A 24,245-nucleotide genomic window follows, 5' to 3' on the forward strand; every position below is an offset into this window, starting at 1 on the left:
ATTTGGGGACCCTTCCCGTATCACTTCTGGATGGATTTCGGGATCTATACGGGAACCCATCAGGGTAGTTTCGAGACTTTTCGGGACTAATTCGGGATCATTTGGGGACCCTTTAGGGGTCATTCCATGAAATTTTCTGTATTATTTCGGTATCGTTTGGGGACCCTTCCGGCATCAATACTTGATCGTTTGCCGGATCCATCAGGGTCATTTCGGGACCATGTTGGGATCATTTGGGGACCTTCCCGAGGTCATTTCTGGATCGGTCCAGGATGCCGTAGGAGTCATTTTGAGATTTTTTTGTTACTTTTACGGTATAGTTTTGGAACCCTTCAGGGATTACATCTGGATCCGCGCGGTATCCCTTCGGGGTCATTTTCGGACTATTTCGGGATCATTTTGGGACCCTTCCGGAATCATTTCCTTGTGGTTTTCGCGATCCGTCGTGGATCCCTCGGGGTCAGTTCGGATCTTTTTCGGAGCTTTTTCTGGTCGGGATAATTTAGGAACCCTTCCTGGATATTTTCTGGATGGATTTTGAGCTCCGCCCGGGAGCACATCACTGTCATTTCGGAACTTTTTCGGGACTATTTCGGGATCATTTTGTTACCCTTCAGGGTTCATTTCTGTGTGGTTCCCTGGATAAGCCTAGAATCGTGTCGTTGTTATTTCGGTTTTTTTTGGGACTATTCCAGGAACTTTTGGAGACCCTTCCGGGGCATTTCTGGATGGTTTTCGGGATCCGTGCGCGATATCGTCGGGGTCATTTCGTGGCTTTCTCTGGATAGTTTCGGGATCATTTGGGGATCTTATCAGGTTATCAGCTCATTTAGATCTTTTTTTTGTACTCACAAAAATAAAATGCATTATACAGATAAAAATGTTTAAACAGATAACTTGAGAAGCAGGCTAACGTCAATAGCCCATATATTTCATTTTCTCCTTGCGGACGTGGCCGCGGGTAAAGGCTAGTATATATTATAAATGGCAAAGTTTGGATGTTTGGATGTTTGTATGTTTGTATGTTTGTCCAGACGTTTGGCTTTGTGACTCAATCACGCAAGAATGGCTGGACGGATTTGGATGAAATTTGGCACACATATAGCCAATAGTCTAGAAGGATCTACTAGCTATATTTTTTTGAAAAGGGGGGAGGTCCCCGCCCCCTAGGAACAGTTATAATTTAATTATTGTATTTTTTCGTATATGTGACTGAATCACGCCAGAACGGCTTCACGGATTTTGATGAAATTTGGAACACAGACAATACTCTACTGGCGAAATTTTTTTCGAACATGGAAAGAGGGCGGAGGTCCCACGACCTCTTCGAATAATTACTTTTTAATAATTACACAGTATAACTTAACGTATACTGACCTTCACCAATATTACAAACTCAATGGGTCAAATAAGTCGAGGGCTTACAAAATGAGCAGTAAAACCACCCTTACCCCCCCTCTCCCGCTCTGGTGCAAAATCTATAAATTGTTACAACTCAATGTAAATTTTCTGATAAATCAATAATTTTTGGTATCTGGCTCATACAGATCGAGATCTAAACAATTTTGGAAAAACGATTAGGGGTCCTCTCCCTCTCCTCCTGCCATCCGCCCTCCCTCAATTGTTTTTATTGCCACGCTTTTATTAGCTTTACCTGTATGTTTCGATGTAACTCTTAATTGGCTCCAGCGCGCCTGCTGCCTTACTAACATGATTTTATAATTAGCTTCACCTTATTTGTAATCCCGTTAGGGTCATATCGAAACCCTTCCTGGATCATTTCTGGATGGCTTTCGGGATCCGTCGGGGATCCCGCCGGGGTCATTTTGGTACATTTTTCGGACTATTCCGGGATAATTTCTGGACTATTTCGCGATTATTTGGGGACCCTTCCGGCATCGTTTCTGGATGGGTTTCGGTATCTGTCCGGCATCCATTCGGGGTATTTTCGGGATCATTTGCGTACCTTTGAGAGATAAATTCTTTATGGTTTCTGGGATCACTGCGGGACTTTTTCGGGGTCATTTTGGGTCCTTTCCGTAATAATTCCTGGATGGTTTTAGGGATCCGTCCGGGATCCCGTCGGGGCCATTTCGGGACTATTTTGGTATCATTAGGGGTATCTTCCGGCATCATTTCTGGATGGTTTTCGGGATCCGGCCGGGATCGCGTCGGTGTCATTTTGTAACTTTTTCTCGACTAATACGGGATCATTTGGAGATCCTTTCCGCATCATTTCTGAATGGTTTTCGGGATCCTTCCGGGATCTCTTCGGGGTTATTTTGGGACATTTTTGGGACTATTCCGGGATAATTTCGGAACTATTTCGCGATCATTTGGGGACTCTTCCGGCATCGTTTCTGGATGGGTCTCGGGATCCGTCCAGCATCCCGTCGGTGTTTTTTCGGGATTATTTGCGTACCTTTGACAGATAAATTCTTTATGGTTTCTGGGATCACTACGCGACTTTTTCCGGGTCATTTTGGGTCCTTTCCGTAATCATCCCTGGATGGTTTTAGGGATCCGTCCGGGATCCCGTCGGGGCCATCTCGGGGCTATTTCGGGATCATTAGGGGTATCTTCCCGCATAATTTCTGGATGGTTTTCGGGATTCGTCCGGGATCCCATCGGTGTCATTTCGGGACTATTTCGGCATCATTTGGGGTACCCTCCGGCATCATTTCTATATGGTTTTCGGGATCCCGTCGAGGTCATTCCGGGATCATTTGGGATCCTTTCAGCATCATTTCTGGATGGTTTTCGAAATCCGTCCGGGATCCCGTCGGGTAATTTCGGGACTTTTACTCGATTAATACGGCATCATTTGCGAACCTTTTGCCATCATTTCTAGATGGTTATCGTGATCCGCCCGGGATCCCGTGGGGGTCATTTCGGTAATTTTTTGGGATCACATGGGGTCCCTTCCGGCATCATTTCTGGATGGTTTTCCGGGATAACTTGGGGTCCCTTCCGGATCATTTCTGGATGGTTTTCGGGATTCGTCCGGGATCCCGTCGGGGTAATTTCAGGACTCTTTCGGGATCACTTGGAGTCCCTTCCGGATCATTTCTGGATGGTTTTCGGCATTCGTCCGGGATCCCGTCGGGGTCATTTCGGGACTTTTTCGGGAACATTTGGGGTATTTTTTGGCATCATTTCTACATGGTTTTCGGAATGCGTCCGGGATCCCTTCGTGGTCATTTCGAGACTTTTTCGGTACTGATTCGGGATCATTTGGAGACCCTTTCGGCATCATTTCTGGATGGTTTTCGGGATCCTTTTGGGATCCCAGCAGGGCAATTTCGGGACTATTAGGGGATCATTTGGGGACCTTTCCGGCATCTTTTCTGGATAGTTTTCGGTATCCGTTCGGGATCCCGTCGATGTAATTTCGGGATCATTTGGGGTACCCTCCGGCATCGTTTCTAGATAGTTTTCGGGATCCCATCGGGGTCACTTCGGGACTTTTTCTCTACTGATACGGGCTCATTTGAGGACCCTTTCGGCATCATTTCTGGATAGTTTTCGGGATCCGTCCGGGTTCCCGTCAAGGTCATTTCGGGACTATTAGGGGATTATTTAAGGACCTTTCCGGCATCATTTCTGATGGTTTTCGGGATCCGTCAGGAATCCCGTCGGGGCCATTCCTGGACTTTTTCGGGACTAATACGGGATCATTTGGGGAGCCTTTCGGTATCACTTCTGGATGGTTTTCGGGATCCGTCCGGGATCCCGTCGGATATTTTTCGGGATTTTTTCTGGACTATTTTAGGATAATTTGCGGCCCCTTTAGAGATCAATTCTGGATGGTTTTCGGGATGCGTCCGGGATCCCGTCAGTGTCATTTCGTGACTTTTTCGGGACTATTTCGGAATCGTTTTCGGAACCCTCCTTGATAATTTCTGCATGATTTTCGGGATCTGTTCGGGATCCCGTCGGAGTTATTCCGGGATAATTTGGGGACCCTTTAGGGGTCATTTCGTGGCTATTTCCGTATTATTTCGGGATAATTTGGGGACCCTCTCGGCATCGTTTCTGGATGGGTTTCGGAATCCGTCCGGGATCACGTCAGGGTAATTTCGGGACTTTTTCGGGACTATTTCGGAATTATTTTCCGACCCTTCAGAGATGAATTCTGGATGGTTTTCGGGATCCGTCCGGGATCCCGTCAGTGTCATTTCGGGACTTTTTCGGGACTATTTCGGAATCATTTTGGGACCCCTCCTTGATAATTTCTGCATGATTTTCGGGATATGTCCGGGATCCCGTCGGAGTTATTTCGGGACTTTTTTGGGACTATTTTGGGACCATTTCGGGATAATTTCTGAATGATTTTCGGGATTCGTCCGGGATACCGTCGGAATTATTTCTGGACTTTTCCGGGATCATTTGCGTATTCCTCCAGATTCATGGATGGTTTTCGTGATCCCGTCAGGGTCAAATGGGGACTTTTCGGGACTTCGGGATCCATAGGGAATCCCGTCAGCGTACTTTCGGAACTCTTTCAGGGCTATAGCGGGTTCCGTCAAAAACATTTGGGGACTTTTTTGGGAGTACTTCGGGATCATTTCAGGATAGATACTTCAGGGATAATTTCTGGATGATTTTCGGAATCCCTGCAGGATCCCGTCAGGATCATTTTGTGACCCCTCCGGAATAATTTCTGGGTCATTTTCGGGATCTGGCCGGGATCCCGTCGGAGTTATTTCGGGACTTTTTCGGGAGTTTTTTCTGGATTATTCCGGGATCATTTTGGGACGCTTTCGGGATAATTTCTGTATGATTTTCGTGATCTGTCCGGGATTTCGTCGGAATTTTTTCGGGACTTTTTCCGGACTATTTCGGAATCATTTGCGGACCCTTCAGAGATCAATTCTGGATGGTTTTCGGGATCCCGTCAGGGTAATGTCAGGAATTTTTCGGGACTAATTCGGAATCATTTTGGGACCACTCCTGGTTAATTTCTGAATGTTTTTCGGAATCTGTTTGGAAATTTTAGTATCGTCTTGGGACCCTTCCGGGATCATTTTGGGTCTCTTCGCAACCGGTAGTTCAGCACACATGCCTTTTTAAATTATGAGCTTTTATGGCCGTGGATTTGCTGCTAATTATTCGTAATTAAAATTCGGTATATTTTATCTTCAATCTAACAGAGCTTTTTCGTTCTATTTTTGAGTTTTTTAAATGAATCGTGTAACGAACTCTTATAACTATAATTACACTTTTTGTAATATTTTAACCAACTAAATATCCGAAAAAGCAACACTACTTTCATCTAATAAATTCTCTTTGGTTTTAGCTAATTGTAGTTTCACTCCTTTGTACTATGAGTAGTAATTCTTTCAACCCTCTCATATCAGTTAACTTAATTTAAAAACAAAATGTTTTTTTTTTTAATTCGAGAAAACTGTATTGTACTATTCATGAAAGCGCACCTTTCAGCTTATCTTCTAATTTAGTTCTTTTTTTTTACTAAATTACAAAAATAAAATACATTAAACAAAAATAATTTTTAAACAGATAACTTGATAAGCATGCTAACGTGAATAGCCCATATATTTCATTTTCTCCTTGCGGACGGGGCCGCGGGTAAAGGCTAGTATATTATAAATGGGAAAGTTTGGATGTTTGTCCAGACGTTTATCTTTGTGACTCAATCACGCAAGAACGGCTGGACCGATTAGGAACGGTTATAATTTAATTATTGTGTTTTTTCGTCTTTGTGAATGAATCACGCCAAAACGGCTACACGGATTTTGATGATATTTGGGACACAGACAATAGTCTACTAGCGAAATTTTTTTCGAGCATGGAAAGGGGAGTGGGGATCCCACGACCCCTTCGAACAATTACTTTTTAATAATTTTTACACGTTATAACTTTACTTATACTGGCCTTCACCAATATTACAGACTCAATGGGTCAAATAAGTCGAGGGCTTACAAAGTGAGCAGTGCCAATCCGGGATCCCGCCGGGGTCATTTCGGTACTTTTTCGGGACTATTTCGGGATCGCTTCCGGGATCATTTCTGCATAGTTTTCGGGATCCGTCCGGGATCCGGTCTGGGTTATTTTGGGACATTTCGGGACTATTCCGGGATAATTAAGGGACCAATTCGCGATCATTTGGGGACCCTTCCGGCATCATTTCTGGATGGGTTTCGGGATCATTTGCGTACCCTTGAGAGATAAATTCTTGATGGTTTCCGGGATCACTACGGGACTTTTAATAATAATAATAATTTTGGGTCCCTTCCGTAATCATTAATGGATGGTTCTCGGGATCCGTCCGGGATCCCGTCGGGGTCATTTGGGGATCATTTGGGGACCCTTTCGGCATCATTTCTGGATGGTTTTCGGGATCCGTCCGGGATCCCGTCAGGGTAATTCCGGAACTATTAGGGGATCATTTGAGGACCTTTCCGGCATCATTTAATGATAGCTTTCGGGATCCGTCCGGGATCGCGACGGGGTACCTACCGGCATCATTTGTGGATTGTTTTCGGTATCCGTTCGGGATCACCTCGGGGTCATTTCGAGACTTTTTCGGGATCATTTGAGAGATAAGAGATGAGAGATAAATTCTTGATGGTTTCCGGGATCACTACGGGACTTTTTAGGAGTAATTTTGGGTCCCTTCCGTAATCATTAATGGATGGTTCTCGGGATCCGTCCGGGATCCCGTCGGGGTCATTTGGGGATCATTTGGGGACCCTTTCGGCATCATTTCTGGATGGTTTTCGGGATCCGTCCGGGATCCCGTCAGGGTAATTCCGGAACTATTAGGGGATCATTTGAGGACCTTTCCGGCATCATTTAATGATAGCTTTCGGGATCCGTCCGGGATCGCGACGGGGTACCTACCGGCATCATTTGTGGATTGTTTTCGGTATCCGTTCGGGATCCCCTCGGGGTCATTTCGAGACTTTTTCGGGATCATTTGGGTTCCCTTCCGGCTTCATTTCTGGATGGTTTTCGGGATCCCGTCGGGGTCATTTCAAGACTTTTTCGGGATCATTTGGGGTACCTTCCGGCATCATTTCTAGATGGTTTTTTGGATCTGACCGGGATCCTGTCGGGTCATTTCGAGACTTTTTCGCCACTAATACGGGATCTTTTGGGGACACATTCGCCATCATTTCTGGATGGTTTCCGGGATCCGTCCGGTATCCCGTCAGGATCATTTCAGCATTATTTGGGGATCATTTGGGAACCTTTCCGGCATAATTTCTGGATAGTTTCCGGGATCCGTTGGGTATCCCTTCAGGGTCATTTCGGGACTATTAAGGGATCATTTGAGGACCTTTCCGGCATCATTGGGGTACCTTCCGGCATCATTTCTAGATGGTTTTCTGGATCTGACCGGGATCCCGTCGGGTCATTTCGAAACTTTTTCGCCACTAATACGGGATCAATTGGGGACACTTTCGCTATCATTTCTGGATGGTTTTCCGGATCCCTTTCGTTTCTCGTCAGGGTCATTTCGGCACTATTTGGGCATCATTTGGGAACCTTTCCAGCATCATTTCTGGATAGTTTCCGGGATCCGTCGTGGATCCCTTCAGGGTCATATCGGGACTATTAAGGGATCTTTTGAGGACCTTTCCGGCATCATTTCTGGATAGTTTTCGGAATCAGTCCGGGATCCCGTCGGGGTCATTTCGGGACTTTTTCGGGAACATTTGGGGTGCCTTCCGTCATCATTTCCGTCGGGGGCATTTCGGGACTTTTCTCGACTAATACGGGATCATTTGAGGACCTTTCCGGCATCAGTTCTGAATAGTTTTCGGGATCCGTAAGGGATCCCGTCGGGGTCATTTCAGGACTCTTTCGGGATCATTTGGGTCCCTTCCGGCATCATTTCCGCATGGTTTTCGGGATCCTTAAGGGATCCCGTCGGGGTCATATCGGAACTATTTCGGGATCATTTGGTGTACCTTCCGGCATCATTTCTAGATGGTTTTCGGGATCCGTCCGGAATCCCGTTGGTGTCATTTCGGCACTTTTTCTCAACTGATACGGGATCATTTGGGGACCCTTTCGGCATCATTTCTGGATTGTTTTCGGGATCTGTCCGTATCCCGTTTGAGATCCCGTCAGGAACATTTCGGGACTTCTTAGGGACTATTTCAGGACCATTTATGGATGGTTTTCGGGATCCCGTCGGGGTCATTTCTTGAGTTTTTCGGAGCTAATACGGGATCATTTGGGGACCCTTCCCGTATCACTTCTGGATGGATTTCGGGATCTATACGGGAACCCATCAGGGTAGTTTCGAGACTTTTCGGGACTAATTCGGGATCATTTGGGGACCCTTTAGGGGTCATTCCATGAAATTTTCTGTATTATTTCGGTATCGTTTGGGGACCCTTCCGGCATCAATACTTGATCGTTTGCCGGATCCATCAGGGTCATTTCGGGACCATGTTGGGATCATTTGGGGACCTTCCCGAGGTCATTTCTGGATCGGTCCAGGATGCCGTAGGAGTCATTTTGAGATTTTTTTGTTACTTTTACGGTATAGTTTTGGAACCCTTCAGGGATTACATCTGGATCCGCGCGGTATCCCTTCGGGGTCATTTTCGGACTATTTCGGGATCATTTTGGGACCCTTCCGGAATCATTTCCTTGTGGTTTTCGCGATCCGTCGTGGATCCCTCGGGGTCAGTTCGGATCTTTTTCGGAGCTTTTTCTGGTCGGGATAATTTAGGAACCCTTCCTGGATGGTTTTTGAGATCCGCCCGGGAGCCCGTCAGGGTAATTTCGGAACTTTTTCGGGATTATTTCGGGATCCCTTCAGGGATCATTTCTGTGTTGTTCTCTGGATAAGTCTATAATCGTGTCGTTGTCATTTCGGGTTTTATTGGGACTATTTCGGGTACTTTTGGAGACCCTTCCGGGGCGTTTCTGGATGCTTTTCGGGATCCGTCCGCGATAGCGTCGAGGTAATTTCGTGGCTTTTCTGGATAATTTCGGGATCATTGGGGGATCCTATCAGGTTATCAGCTCATTTAGTTCTTTTTTTTCTCAATTACAAAAATAAAATGCATTACACAGAAACAAATTTTTAAGCAGATAACTTGATAAGCAGGCTAACGTGAATAGCCCATATATTTCATTTTCTCTTTGCGGACGGGCCGCGGGTAAAAGCTAGTAAATAACATAAATGTAAAATTATAATGATGAGTGGTGCTATCACAGCTACTCCTGCAATATTATAATAACGTCGTCTCACATAACCATCGAACGACAAGAGGGTCCAATATAAATTTGCGCTCGTATCAAATAAGTAAGAAGTAACTGTGCAAAATAGCGACCAACCAGCAAAGCTATTCAATAAAACGAAAGCACGATGTAGCAGCGCATAAATATCTTTCACAGCAAACAAACATTCGAGAGAATCCAACCTTTCATAGTTCACATCCAACATACGCTGTTGCGGCGCCCTACGATATACTTCAATTTGACGCATTTTCACGCATAAACACTCGAGATAGTGACGCAAAATACGTACATAAATAAGCACTTGTACGATGCGTATACGCAGAGTAAGAATAGACCAAAGCCCATGCAAAAAATAGCCTGTATAATTCAACCATACTGAGGTGATTACATAGAGTAAGTGCGGTATAATTGCAATGACAATGTGAGAAATTATATGAAAACGAAAACACTTTAACAGCGTCATCTGTTGTACGTTCAAATTTAAACGCAACTTCAAAGACACTTCAATTTCGTCGAGTAACGTTAGAAAGTTTTCATGTTCCGTTTGTTTGTGCATAGCTTCGTATATAATAATAAAATTCGTGCCAACTTGACATGTAAATATGATAGTGGATGCTATCCACGTAAGCATGAGTCCTGGTATACGATTACGCCAGTGAAGTCCATGAATATAGATGGCGCAGAGAACGCAGATCAAAAGGTAGATATCAATTTTTGCTTGAAGAACTTAAAGATACAATTATCTGTGCTTCTAAACCAAGCATTGCCGTTTTGGTGCATTCGGAACTGGTCGCTACTGCCTGAGAAAGGTCTTAGTTGGTTTTTTACTTTTTTGTTTGTGTCTACGTAAACTCCAAAAAATATGCAATACTGTAACCCTATCCATCGTGTCGTTGATAAATGAAACTAATGGACTTATCACACTTTTTCTCGAGTTTTCATTGGAAAATGAAAATAATTTTTAAATTGGAAAATAAAATTTCTTGACAGACATATTGGTGATTTGATGTTATCTCTAATGTGCGGGTTCTTCAGAGAGTGGGTGAGTTGGCTGCTGAGATCTCGAATTTAAAGAGCAGCTTCAGCAGTTTGCAGTCCAGAGTACAGGCAGCGGAAAGTGAATGCAGTCAGCTTCGATCTGATGTCAACTCATTAAAGGCTCAGTTGAATTAATGCCAAAACAAAGCCGTGCTATCTGATGTGCTGGTAAGTGGAGTCCCCCAAACACCAAACGAAGATATAGGCGAAGTCTTCACAAAAATATGTAACCCGGTTCAGTTGACCGCGCCTTCAATACGCTCTGCATTTCGCATTCAAAAGACCAAGAACAAAAACGGTAGCTCTCCCATCATAATAAAACTGAATTCACCCACTGACCGCTCCTTGCTTTTAAGAGCAATTTCAAATTTTTGAAAATTAAATAAAAGATCTATGACTCTCAGTGATATTGGGCGCAACGAAAATGGAAAGATCTTTGTGCATGAGTGCCTAACTAAGAACAATCGCGAAACACTGCAGCATGGACTGCAACTAAAATAAGTAAGAACGGGACTGTCTTCGACTGTGCCGAAGACTTCATACCTTTCACGAATGGGGCTGAACAATAATCTTATCCCGTTCTTAATCTCCGAATAATCGGATGTATAAGATAAGAAATATATAATGAACAGATCTACATACCTTAACGATTTTTAAGATAAATATAAAATAAAAAAGAGGTAGGTACTTTGTGTGAGGATGCAAAGTTTCAGGTTTTTTGTGGTCTGCGTGTAAAAACTATGACTACGAATCACGTATTTCAACAATATATGACGTAAACGTAACTATTTGATGAAATTTGATGAATTTTGAAGCTTCTAGCCGTAAAAAGGGGGTAAAAATTAGAGTTTATATGGGGTATATAATATATATACCACCGATCTCTATGATTTTTTCAGACAACAATATATGCTATTATAGTGTTAACTACTTTGTACTCTTTACTTTAATTTTTAAAATAATTTTAATTGAGTTTTCGTGTTAACTTAAAATTTTGAATAACTTCAAAAAAAAGAAAATTCTAATTAGTTGGAAAATATCTAAACTCAAAAATAAACAAAAATAATATTTTATACTTCAAATAAATAACATAATATTTTTAAAAATAAATATTTAAATATTTGGTTAACCACCAAATATATTGGCGATCTTACCAACGATCCTGCAATCGAATCAATTAAACCCCAATAAGTTCAAGAACGATATAATTTTCGTTTGACAAAAGTGGTGTAGTACTTCCGCGCAACCAATTTTTCTCATCTAGCTGAAAGTAGCTACCAACAGAAGCTCATGCGAAGTTTCAACCGTCTTCAACCGTCATCTTGCCAATATTAAATGCAAAACTTAAAATATAAAAGACACGTGTGGTTCAAGTTATCATGAATTGTTTAACGCAACTTAAAAATATATGAAGAAAAATGAAAACAATCCAGTGTAACTCGTAAACTAGAACATTTTATGCAATACACAAAATTGCTTTGTAACCAAACAACCAGTTATTTATGTACATACAACATTTTTAAGTGCACGAACTGATTTGCGATTTGCGAAAGCAAAAAAAATGTTAAAGTAATGAAATTTTTTACAATTTGTGCATTCTACATGTATGAAAGCTATTTGCTCATCAGAGAAATCGATATACATAACTCAATAGACCTTCTAGTCACCAGACTGACCAGACTTCCAACTACAATCAAAACGAAAATATTTATCAACAATCAAAATTTCTCGAATAACGTAAATGCCATTGCCAATCATCAATCAACTACTTATTAATTTTAATATTTTTTTATTAAATTTAATTTTATGTAAGTACAATTTTTATTCTAATATTAAATTTAAAATTTTTCAATTATAATTTAAATTAAAATTTTAAACCTTTTAACTTTCAAATTTATTTTAAGATTATTTTTATATTTTAACATTTATTTAAATTTACTTATTTTTTATATAAAATTAAATATTTTATTTAAATTGTTAACTCCCTTTCCAAAAAAAAATCTTAAATATTTCCTAATTTTCAAATTTTTCATTTTATTTTATTTTATTTTTTTTTTTTTTCATATGGTTCTACGTTCACCAATACGAACTCGTAAATTTACAAATGCAGAAAATCAAAATATCAACCATACAAATAACATCATGACTCACAATACAACTCAAAATTCTAACATTAATACAACACAAAACAACATCTCTAATACAACACAAAATACTTCAACACAAGATAACTTTACAAATTTTCCTTCTACTAAATCTATTAAATTACCACAATTTTGGCAAGATTGTCCTGATGCCTGGTTTTTGCTTGTTGAAGGACAATTTGAAATTAACAATATCAATGATGATAATTTAAAATTTCAGAATGTTCTAATTACTCTTCAACGAGATACTATATCTAAAATTTTAGATGTTATTAACCCTCCTCCTCTTTTTAATAAATATGATACAATCAAAAAAATTCTATGTGGAAGATTTTCTCTTAACGAAGAAAAACGATTAGAACAATTATTTTCAAAAACTGAACTTGGTGATCGTTCACCATCTGAATTATTCAGATTTATGAAATCACTTATAGGTACTGACTCCATTGTAAGTCAAGAATTACTTTTCAAATTATGGATTCATAAATTACCACAAGAAATACAAATCCATTTAACTTCTAGTAACAATCAAAATAAAGATGAAGTAATTATTTTAGCTGACAAACTTTTTGATTTAATCAACAAACGTCATTCTTCCAAATCTCCTGTAGTCTCAAGTATAAATAATAATATTTTAGAACAATGCGTTAAAAATTTAACTGAATTAACCACGGCTATTTTTCAAAATTTAAATAAAATTTCTAATGATATTAATCAATTACAAATCCGTTCAAGATCTAAAGATAGAAATAGATTTAAATCTCGAAATTTTTCAAAATCAAGAAATTTTTCAAACAATCGTAATTTTACTTCACAAACAAATATTTGTTGGTATCACAAAAAATTTAATAATAACGCTCTTAAATGTATACCCCCATGCAATTTTAATCAAAATCACAATTCAAATTCCGAACAAAATTTAAACTGAAACGATCCATTATGACGGTGACGGATAATGGAACTATTATTAAACCTACTCGTCGCCTATTCATATTTGATAAATTCAATAAACTTAATTTTCTTATCGATACCGGTGCAGTTGTATCAGTTATTCCTTTTTCTAAATTTAAAATTTATAAAAGAAATTCGGATCTTACTTTGACTGCAGCAAACGGTTCTTCAATTGAAACTTTCGGTACAAAACTACTTAAAATTGATTTAGGTTTAAGAAGAGATTTTGAATTTCCATTCATTATTGCGAATATTGATACACCAATTTTAGGAGCAAACTTTTTAGAAAAATTCGGAATTATTGTCAATATTAAAAATAAAGAAATAATGGATTCTACTACAAAAATTAAAGTTACTGGCTCTTCTGGATTTTCTGATATTTTCTCACTAAAAATTCCTATTGTCGAAAATAAGTTTTCAAAATTATTTAATGAATTTCCGTCTATTACCTGTGAACCAGATTATACTAAAAAAGTTAAACACCATACGGTTCACAGGATAGAAACAAAAGGTATTTTACCATTTTCGAAACCCAGACGTCTTGATCCAATCAAACTTAAAATTGCTAAAGCTGAATTTGAATTTTTAGTTAAAACGGGTATATGCAGACCCTCAAATTCTCCTATTGCATCTCCACTTCATCTCGTTCCTAAAAAAGAACCAAATGATTGGAGACCTTGCGGAGACTATCGAAGACTTAATTTTATTACTACACCAGATCGGTATCCTTTACCACATATTCACGATTTAACAATTGATTTAAAAAACAAACAATTTTTTTCCAAAATTGATCTTGTGCGTGCTTACCACCAAATTCCAATGGCAGAAGAAGACATTCATAAAACTGCAATAACTACCCCTTTTGGAATGTTTGAATTCGTAAGAATGCCTTTCGGTTTACGAAACAGTGCTCAAACTTTCCAACGCTTTATTAATGAAGTATTTTCTGATTTCGATTTTGTATTTACATACATTGATGACATTCTTATTGCCAGTGATAATGAAGATCAACATATAAATCATTTAAAATCAGTTTTCAAAAGACTTGAAGAATATAATTTAAATATCTAACCTTCAAAATGTACTCTCGGTGTAAATAAATTAAATTTTTTAAGTTACGAAATTTCAGGCGAAGGTATTAAACCATCTTTAGATAGAATTGAAATCATAACAAATTTTGAAAAACCAATTTCTATAAATAAATTACAAAAATTTTTAGGTATGATAAATTACTATCACAGATATATTAAAATGTTAGCAACAGAACTTAGTCCTCTGCATGAAATGTTAACACATGCAATTAAAAACAAACTCAAACAATTAAATTGGACAAATGAAACCACAACAGCTTTCGAAAATGTTAAAAAACTTTTTGCTAAAAATACTTTACTTACACATTTCGACAAAAATGGTATTTTATCATTAGCAGTAGATGCATCAAATGTTGCTATTGGAGCAGTTCTTCAACAAACTAGCAATAATATACTAGAACCCTTAGCTTATTTTTCAAGAAAATTAACTACAACAGAAACTAAATATTCAACATTTGATCGTGAACTTTTAGCAATTTATAATTCAATTAAACATTTTAAACATTTTCTTGAAGGTAGAACTTTTACAATTTATACTGATCATAAACCTTTAATTCATGTTCTAAATTCTAAAGTAGATAGATCTCCTCGTCAACTACGTCATCTTGAATATATTGCTCAATTTACAAATGATATTCAATATATACGTGGAAAAGACAACATAGTTGCCGACACACTTTCCCGTATTCCAGAAATAAATGCAATTTCAACTCAAGATATAAATTTAGAAACTTTATATAAAGAACAGCAAACTGATACATTTTTACAAAAAACCATTTCTGATCAAAATTCTAAAAATAATTTAAAAGAAATTCATATTCCAGTTATTAATTTAAATATATGGTGTGATGTTTCTCTACAACCTTTTCGACCTTATGTTCCACATTCTATGAGAAGAATTATATTTGACAAAATTCACTCATTATCTCATCCAAGTATAAGAACAACTAGAAAATTAATTCAAAATAAATATTATTGGCCTAACATGCGTAAAGAAATTAACGATTGGACTTCATCTTGCATCAATTGTCAAAAATCTAAAATTTCAAGACATACTAAATCTCCTATCCAAAAAATTCAAATACCATCAGGCCGTTTTGAACATATTCATATGGATATTGTTGGACCTCTTCCAGTTTCAAATGAAAATTCTTATATTTTAACAATTATTGATAGATTTTCACGTTGGCCTGAAGCTTATCCACTTAAAGATATTTCAACAAATACTATAGTAAAAACTTTTATTCATAATTATATACCACGATTTGGTATACCATTGAATATTACAGTAGATCAAGGTTCACAATTCACCTCAAAATTTTTTACGGAATTAACTAAACTTTTAGGTTCTCATAAAATTCATACATCTCCTTACCATCCCCAAGCAAATGGCATGATAGAGAGATTTCATCGAACTTTAAAAGCAGCAATTATAGCATCAAACGACTCGGTTCATTGGTCTGACATTTTACCATTCATTCTACTTGGTTTACGAACTTCTATTAAAGAATATTTAAAATGTTCATCTGCTGAACTTGTTTATGGCCAAACACTTAGAATACCTGGTGAATTAATTATTTCAAATAGTAATAAAGAACATGATTTTTCTAATGACGCTCTTCATAAAATAAGAGAATATTTTTCGCTTGTTCGTTCTAAAGTGTTTCATCATAATAAAGAAAATTTTTTCGTTCCTAAACAATTAGAAAATTGTGAGTATGTTTTTGTTAAAGTTCTTCGTAAATCTAATTTAGAATCACCTTATGAAGGACCTTTTAAAGTTATCTCTAAGAAAAATAAAACATTTACAATTCAATACAAAAATACTATTAAAAATATTTCAATTGATTTACTTAAACCAGCAAACATACTTATTAACACTAATTTAAATACAAATACATTAAACAACAAAAAACAAAAAAAGGTTACTTTTAATATTAATTAATAATTTGTTTGTTTCAAATTTTCTTGGAGGGGGAGTAAATATAGTGTTAACTACTTTGTACTCTTTACTTTAATTTTTAAAATAATTTTAATTGAGTTTTCGTGTTAACTTAAAATTTTGAATAACTTCAAAAAAAAGAAAATTCTAATTAGTTGGAAAATATCTAAACTCAAAAATAAACAAAAATAATATTTTATACTTCAAATAAATAACATAATATTTTTAAAAAATAAATATTTAAATATTTGGTTAACCACCAAAGCTATATACGTAAGCATATAGTGAAATTTGAAGCTTCTAGCTGTTAAAATGGGGAGGAAATTGCGCAAAGTTTCTTATCTGAACAATCGGTTGTATGGGATATATACTATATATACCACCGATCTCAATGATTTTTTCAGACAACAATATATGCTATACACGTAAGCATTTGGTGAAATTTGAAGCTTCTAGCTGTTAAAATGGGGAGGAAATTGCGCAAAGTTTCTTATCTGAACAATCGGTTGTATGGGATATATACTATATATACCACCGGTATCTATGATTTTCTCAGACAACAATATATGCTATACACGTAAGCATTTGGTGAAATTTGAACATATCTAAACGACTTTTAAGATAAATATAAAATAAAAATTAGGTAGGTAATCTGTGTGAGGATGCAAAGCTTCACGGTTTTTGTGGTCTGCATGTAAAAACTATGACTACGAATCAGGTATTTCAAAAATATATGACGTAAACGTAACTATTTGATGAAATTTGATGAATTTTGAAGCTTCTAGCCGTAAAAAAGGGGTCAAAATGACAGTTTATATGAAATATATAATATAAGCATTTGGTGAAATTTGAAGCTTCTAGCTGTTAAAATGGGGAGGAAATTGCGCAAAGTTTCTTATCTGAACAATCGGTTGTATGGGATATATACTATATATACCACCGATCTCAATGATTTTTTCAGACATCAATATATGCTATACACGTAAGAATTTGGTGAAATTTGAAGCTTCTAGCTGTTAAAATGGGGCCGAAATCGTAAAAAAAATATATATATACTATATATATATACTATATATACCATCATATATATATTATATATATCACCGATCGCTATGATTTTTTGACACAACAATAAATACTATATACGTAAGCAATCGGTGAAATTTGAAGCTTATAACTGTTAAAATGGGGTAGAAATTGCGAAAAGTTTCTTATCTGAACAATCGGTTGTATGAGATATATACTATATATACAACCGATCTCTATGATTTTTTCAGACAACAATATATGCTATATACGTAAGCAATCAGTGAAATTTGAAGCTTATAGCTGTTAAAATGGGGTAGAAATTGCGAAAAGTTTCTTATCTGAGCAATCGGTTGTTTGAGATATATACTATATATACAACCGATCTCTATGATTTTTTCGGACAACAATATATGCTATATACGTAAGCAATCGGTGAAATTTGAAGCTTATAGCTGTTAAAATGGGGTAGAAATTGCGAAAAGTTTCTTATCTGAACAATCGGTTGTATGAGATATATACTATATATACAACCGATCTCTATGATTTTTTCAGACAACAATATATGCTATATACGTCAATATTCGGTGAAATTTGAAGCTTCTAGCTGTTAAAATGGGGCTTAAATTTGCGAAAATATATATATATAATTAAAAATAAATATAAGGCGCGATAACCTCCGAAGAGATCTAAGGCCGAGCTTCTCTTCCAATTTGCGTCGTGCTCCTCTTGATTTTCCCTACAAATTGGCCGGACGGGACCTACATGTTTTATGCCGACTCCGAACGGCATCTGCAAGGCAGATGAGTTTTCACTGAGAGCTTTTCATGGCAGAAATACACCCGGAGCGCTTGCCAAACACTGCCGAGGGGCGACCCCGCTTAGAAAAATTTTCTTCTAATTGAAAACCTTATTTCTAAAATTTTGATGTTGCTTTGCCCGGGAGTTGAACCCGAGGCATACGGTGTGACAGGCGGAGCACGCTACCATCATAACACCATATATATACTATATATACCACCGATCTTTATGATTTTTTCAGACAACAATATATGCTATATACGTAAGCATTCGTTGAAATTTGAAGCCTCTAGCTCTTAAAATAGGGCAGTAATTACGAAAAGTTCCATATCTGAACAATCGGTTGTGGGGGATATATACTATATATACGACCGATCTCATAAATTTTTTCAGGCAACAATATGTGCAATATACGAAAGTATATGGTGAAGTTTGAAACTTCAATCTGTTAAATTGGGTAAGATATTACAAAAATTCTCTTTTTCTGAAAAATCGGTTGTATGGAGGATATATGCTATAGTGGTCCGATCCGGTCGGTTCCGACAAATGTCTAATCGGACACCCAAATACACCCGCTCACCAAATTTTATCAAGATATCTCAAAAATTGAGGGACTAGTTTGCATACAAACAGACAGACGGACAGACGGACATGGCTAAATCAACTCAGCTCTTCAACCTGATTATTTCGGTATACTTAATGGTGGGTCTATCTATTTTCCTTTAAGGACTTACAATTTTCGGTTTCGTGACGAAATTAATATACCATTTCATTTTCATGAAAGGTATAAAAACAGAGAAAACTTACTTCTGTTTTCTCTATACGTGGAGATGTATATGTGCGTACACGTCAACAAGGTGAAGCAGAGAAAATCAGTGACAAAGAGAGCGCTGATCGAATTGCTGTAAGCGAGCAATGACAACAACAATGCATATTATATACTATATATACCATTATATATATATTATATATATCACCGATCGCTATGATTTTTTGACACAACAATACATACTATATACGTAAGCAATCGGTGAAATATGAAGCTTATAACTGTTAAAATGGGGTAGAAATTGCGAAAAGTTTCTTATCTGAACAATCGGTTGTATGAGATATATACTATATATACAACCGATCTCTATGATTTTTTCAGACAACAATATATGCTATATACGTAAGCAATCAGTGAAATTTGAAGCTTATAGCTGTTAAAATGGGGTAGAAATTGCGAAAAGTTTCTTATCTGAACAATCGGTTGTATGAGATATATACTATATATACAACCGATCTCTACGATTTTTTCGGACAACAGTATATGCTATATACGTAAGCAATCGGTGAAATTTGAAGCTTATAGCTGTTAAAATGGGGTAGAAATTGCGAAAAGTTTCTTATCTGAACAATCGGTTGTATGAGATATATACTATATATACAACCGATCTCTATGATTTTTTCAGACAACAATATATGCTATATACGTCAATATTCGGTGAAATTTGTAGCTTCTAGCTGTTAAAATGGGGCTTAAATTTGCGAAAATATATATATATATATACTATATATAACACCATATATATACTATATATACCACCGATCTTTATGATTTTTTCAGACAACAATATATGCTATATACGTAAGCATTCGTTGAAATTTGAAGCCTCTAGCTCTTAAAATAGGGCAGTAATTACGAAAAGTTCCTTATCTGAACAATCGGTTGTGGGGGATATATACTATATATACGACCGATCTCATAAATTGTTTCAGGCAACAATATGTGCAATATACGAAAGTATATGGTGAAGTTTGAAACTTCAATCTGTTAAATTGGGTAAGATATTACAAAAATTCTCTTTTTCTGAAAAATCGGTTGTATGGAGGATATATGCAATAGTGGTCCGATCCGGTCGGTTCCGACAAATGTCTAATCGGACACCCAAATACACCCGCTCACCAAATTTTATCAAGATATCTAAAAAATTGAGGGACTAGTTTGCATACAAACAGACAGACGGACAGACGGACATGGCTAAATCAACTCAGCTCTTCAACCTGATTATTTCGGTATACTTAATGGTGGGTCTATCTATTTTCCTTTAAGGACTTACAATTTTCGGTTTCGTGACGAAATTAATATACCATTTCATTTTCATGAAAGGTATAAAAACAGAGAAAACTTACTTCTGTTTTCTCTATACGTGGAGATGTATATGTGCGTACACGTCAACAAGGTGAAGCAGAGAAAATCAGTGACAAAGAGAGCGCTGATCGAATTGATGTAAGCGAGCAATGACAACAACAATGCATACTTATATTTGCAATGCAATGCTTTATGTGTTATTAATTTTTAGTTTATTTCCATTCTATATTGTTCTTTTCTTTTTTCTACTTTCCCCCTCTTACTGCTTTGTTGATCTCCTTTTGCTTCGTTGCTATGAGTTTGGTTAACTTGACCAATAATTGCACTGACAGTGGACATGTGCGATGCATTTTGAGTCAAATTTGTAAAAGTCATAACAGATTAAATAAGTGTCAGTTAAATGTGCGGAGTCTTACGACTCAGAAACTTGATTACCTCTCGTATTTATTTGCCGATAAAAATATATTGATTTAATTGGCCTTACGGAAAGCTGGTACAGATCCAACGTTAATGTTGATTCTTATTATATAAATAAATATGTACTGCTGAGGAATGACAGAAAAGATAACATTCGTGGTGGTGGTGTTGCAATTTACTGCAAAGATGTTTTAAATCAAAAAGTGGTTTATCGTTCACAGCATGCAAACGAGGTTGAATGTATTTTTGTTGACATAGGCGATGCCAGTACAAAGTGTTTTGTGGCATGTGTTTATAACCCAAAAGGTCTAACGATTTAACACGCCTTTTTCACAAAATAACAGAGTTTTCTTTAAATTATGACCACGTCATTATTTGTGGAGATTTTAACGTAGATCTGCTTAACTGTGATTCCCGTAGTAAAAGTATTATTAATAATTTTCAGGCGTGTGACTTAAAAATTATAAATAAATTTGCAACCCGTTTTGCTCCTAATAGTAAGCCTAGTTTGCTAGATTTAATGTGTGTTAACAATATAAATTTTATCAATCATACTGACCAGCTTCCGATGGATGGTATCTCTGACCATGGAATGCTCTTCTTGTGCTATGATTTGAAATTTAATACAGCAGAGCCCGAATCTGTAATAACCTACAGAAATTTCAAAGGTGTTAATATGGAGCTTCTTAATGAAGAAGCCTCTTGTCTTGATTGGAGTGGTTGCTTGTCCATTTCAAATTTGGACGAGAAGGTAAAATATTTTAATAACCTGATTTGGTACCTTTTTGATAGATTTGTTCCGCTAAAATCTTTTAAAATCCAGGGCCATAAAAAGCCCTGATTCACACCGGAGGTTTTAAAACACATAAAAAAACGTGAGGGGGCTTACAAGGAATGGAAGGGATATCGCGATGATAAGCACTGGGAAGATTACCGCCTTCTGAGAAATCAAGTTACCCTTTTCATTTGGAATGCTAAAGTAGCATTCCTGAATATTAAATTTGAAACAAATTTGCCAACGAGAATGCTCTGGAAAAATCTTCGATCTTTTGGAGTCTGTAAAAAGCATAACATTGAGTGCAGCCACGACCCAAATGTTATGAACTCGTATTTCATGTGTGGTAATACAAACAATATTGAAAAATATAATGATGTGAATAAGAATGATATCGATGACAGAATCGCTGTAACCTGTGTAGACAGAAGACTGGATATAAGTGCCTTTGATTTTTCAGTGGTCACCGAAAGCGATGTGCTGGATGCTATTTTTGCTATAAAGTCTAATGCCGCGGGAATTTGACGGTATTAGCATACGATTAATAAAACTTATTCCACCTTACGCCACCGCTTCGCTAACACATATCTTTAATTTCTCAATTATGTCCAGTAGGTTTCCTAGTCAATGGAAAATTGCAAATATTATTCCGGTTCCTAAAACGAGGTCTCCGTGTTCTTACAAAGAATTTAGACCAATAAGTTTGTTACCTGCCTTATCTATGGTGTTTGAGAAACTATTAGCATGCAAATAACTCACCATATATATAATAATAATTTGCTATCCGAAGTCCAGTCGGGATTTAGAAGGGGGCAAATTTGTGCAACATCCATGCTTAAGATTCTTGAAGATATACGTCCGGCCTTTGACAATAATGAAATTACCGTGCTCGTGCTTTGGGATTTCTCAATAGCTTTTGACATGGTTGATTTTGAAGTACTAATTCACAAACTTGAAACTAGTTTTAACTTCAGCCCATATGCCATAAAGTTAATGCAAAGCTACCTCTGTAACCGGTTTCAATAAGTAAAATGTGCTGATAAAGTCTCAAATTTAAATTCCATAAAATCTGGTGTTCCGCAAGGATCTATCCTAGGTCCAATACTCTTTACGCTTTTTATTAATGACATAGTCGCCTGTTGTCGCAATGCCTCCATTCATCTTTATGCCGATGATACTCAAATATACATGTCTCGTCTAATTGGTCTTTCCGAAGACCTATTTTTCAGGCTGAATGAAGAATCAACACGCATAGGAGAGTGGGCTCAATTAAATAAACTATCTCTTAATTCAACTAAATCAAAGGCAATAGCAATATCGATCGCATGCGCCTAAACTTATGCGAAAATTTATTAAACAAAATGTGTAAACAATATTTTGCTAAACTTGTAATTTTTACCATTTTCTTGCACTTATCGCACAAATAACATAAATAACACATAAAAACATAACATAAATTACAACGCCAATTGGTATGAACCACCAAATATCAGACAAAATATTACTACGATCATCAGCCTCATCCAAATTCTGTAACACACATACATACAAGGCAACGGAGAGATACTCATAAACACATGTTATCATCAGCCGAAGTAGTACTCACATATACACACGCATATGGCTATGCGAGAGATTATAAACTACAAATATACATGTACGTAGATGGCTGGTAAACAAGCATGAAGTTCACGAAATTACTAGACCTTAGTAGAAATAATCGAATGAAGCAACGGAGAGTATAAAAGCCGCAACAAGCTGAGTAGTCAGTAATCAGTTTTGATTTAAACACGCAATTGCTTGTGGAGTATAATTGTGAAGTAGTACTATTGAAGTAATCTAAATAAAGACCAGTTTGCAATACTAAATAGTAGAGTGTTTTATTCAACAGTTTAGCGATTCGAACGTTAGCAGAAGGTTTCAAATAAGCGGAATTTCCCTCAACTCGTTACAATACAATGTACAAATGCCACTGTGGAGTATACAAATATAGCAACTTTGTAGATAGTAGATTGGATTCTCCGGTGACATTCTCTTTGTTGCACTCACATATATACCGAAAAATATGCAGACACGCAACAAACTTCTCAATTGTTGTTCCATTTTGACAGCTGAAAGTTTGATGGTCCTCTGAAGTATGAAATGAGAAAAACAAATTTATTAGCTTGTGGCATGTTTGGCTGTGATAATAATTAACTGTAACATTATTCATATCTAGCGATAAGGAAATTAAAGTAATTTTCAACTGAGTGCGGATAATCTCTCACTGTCATTTCTCAACAAATGCCGAGACTTATACTAGACTAATATGAACACTGAATCGCTCTTCCCTTTTGCCACATCCATTCATGAAGTTGATCACCAACAATAAGATGTGCTTTTCGACTCGGTTATCGGATGTTTTCTCCGCCTATCGCAGAGATTTGTACATAGTAGATTTAGTATGCATGAAGCTGCACTGATAAGGTCCAATCAGTTTGCTGACTTTAGGGTTCGTTAAGCAGAGTGATTCCACGGTAGTTAGCGCGATCTGCGAAGTCGCTTTTCGAGGACCAACCACCTTTGGACTGCAAGATAGAGACATATGATAGTGTTTGAACAGCTCGAGGGCGTTTTAATTCCTTAGACGGGATATTGCCATTTTTACTTCGCCATAGTCGTTTGGCGGAACATATATTCCGTTCTCAGCGATTTTAATATT

The 24,245-nt window shown here is 37.1% G+C and overlaps 1 protein-coding gene across 1 annotated transcript; it reads right to left on the bottom strand.

Annotated features, from left to right (window-relative positions):
- Positions 1-9,115: 9,115 nt before the first annotated feature.
- LOC137248464 (putative gustatory receptor 39b) lies at positions 9,116-20,727 on the bottom strand. The gene is made up of 2 exons (XM_067779393.1): positions 20,616-20,727; positions 9,116-9,942 (listed from the first exon to the last, which is right to left on the bottom strand). Exons 1-2 carry the CDS (start codon positions 20,725-20,727, stop codon positions 9,116-9,118), a joined length of 939 nt encoding a protein of 312 aa, XP_067635494.1.
- Between the last annotated feature and the right edge of the window lie 3,518 nt (positions 20,728-24,245).

This window comes from Eurosta solidaginis, chromosome 4 (assembly GCF_040869045.1).
Source record: "Eurosta solidaginis isolate ZX-2024a chromosome 4, ASM4086904v1, whole genome shotgun sequence".
In the NCBI taxonomy this organism is placed as follows: Eukaryota; Metazoa; Arthropoda; class Insecta; order Diptera; family Tephritidae; genus Eurosta; species Eurosta solidaginis.

Excerpts from the sequence above, each read along its gene's own strand:
- LOC137248464 (XM_067779393.1), bottom strand. The coding sequence starts at position 20,727 with ATGACTTTTACAAATTTGACTCAAAATGCATCGCACATGTCCACTGTC. Across the intron at positions 9,943-20,615 it reads AAAAGGAGATCAACAAAGCA|CAAAAATTGATATCTACCTT; the intron begins GTAAGAGGGGGA and ends AAGTTCTTCAAG.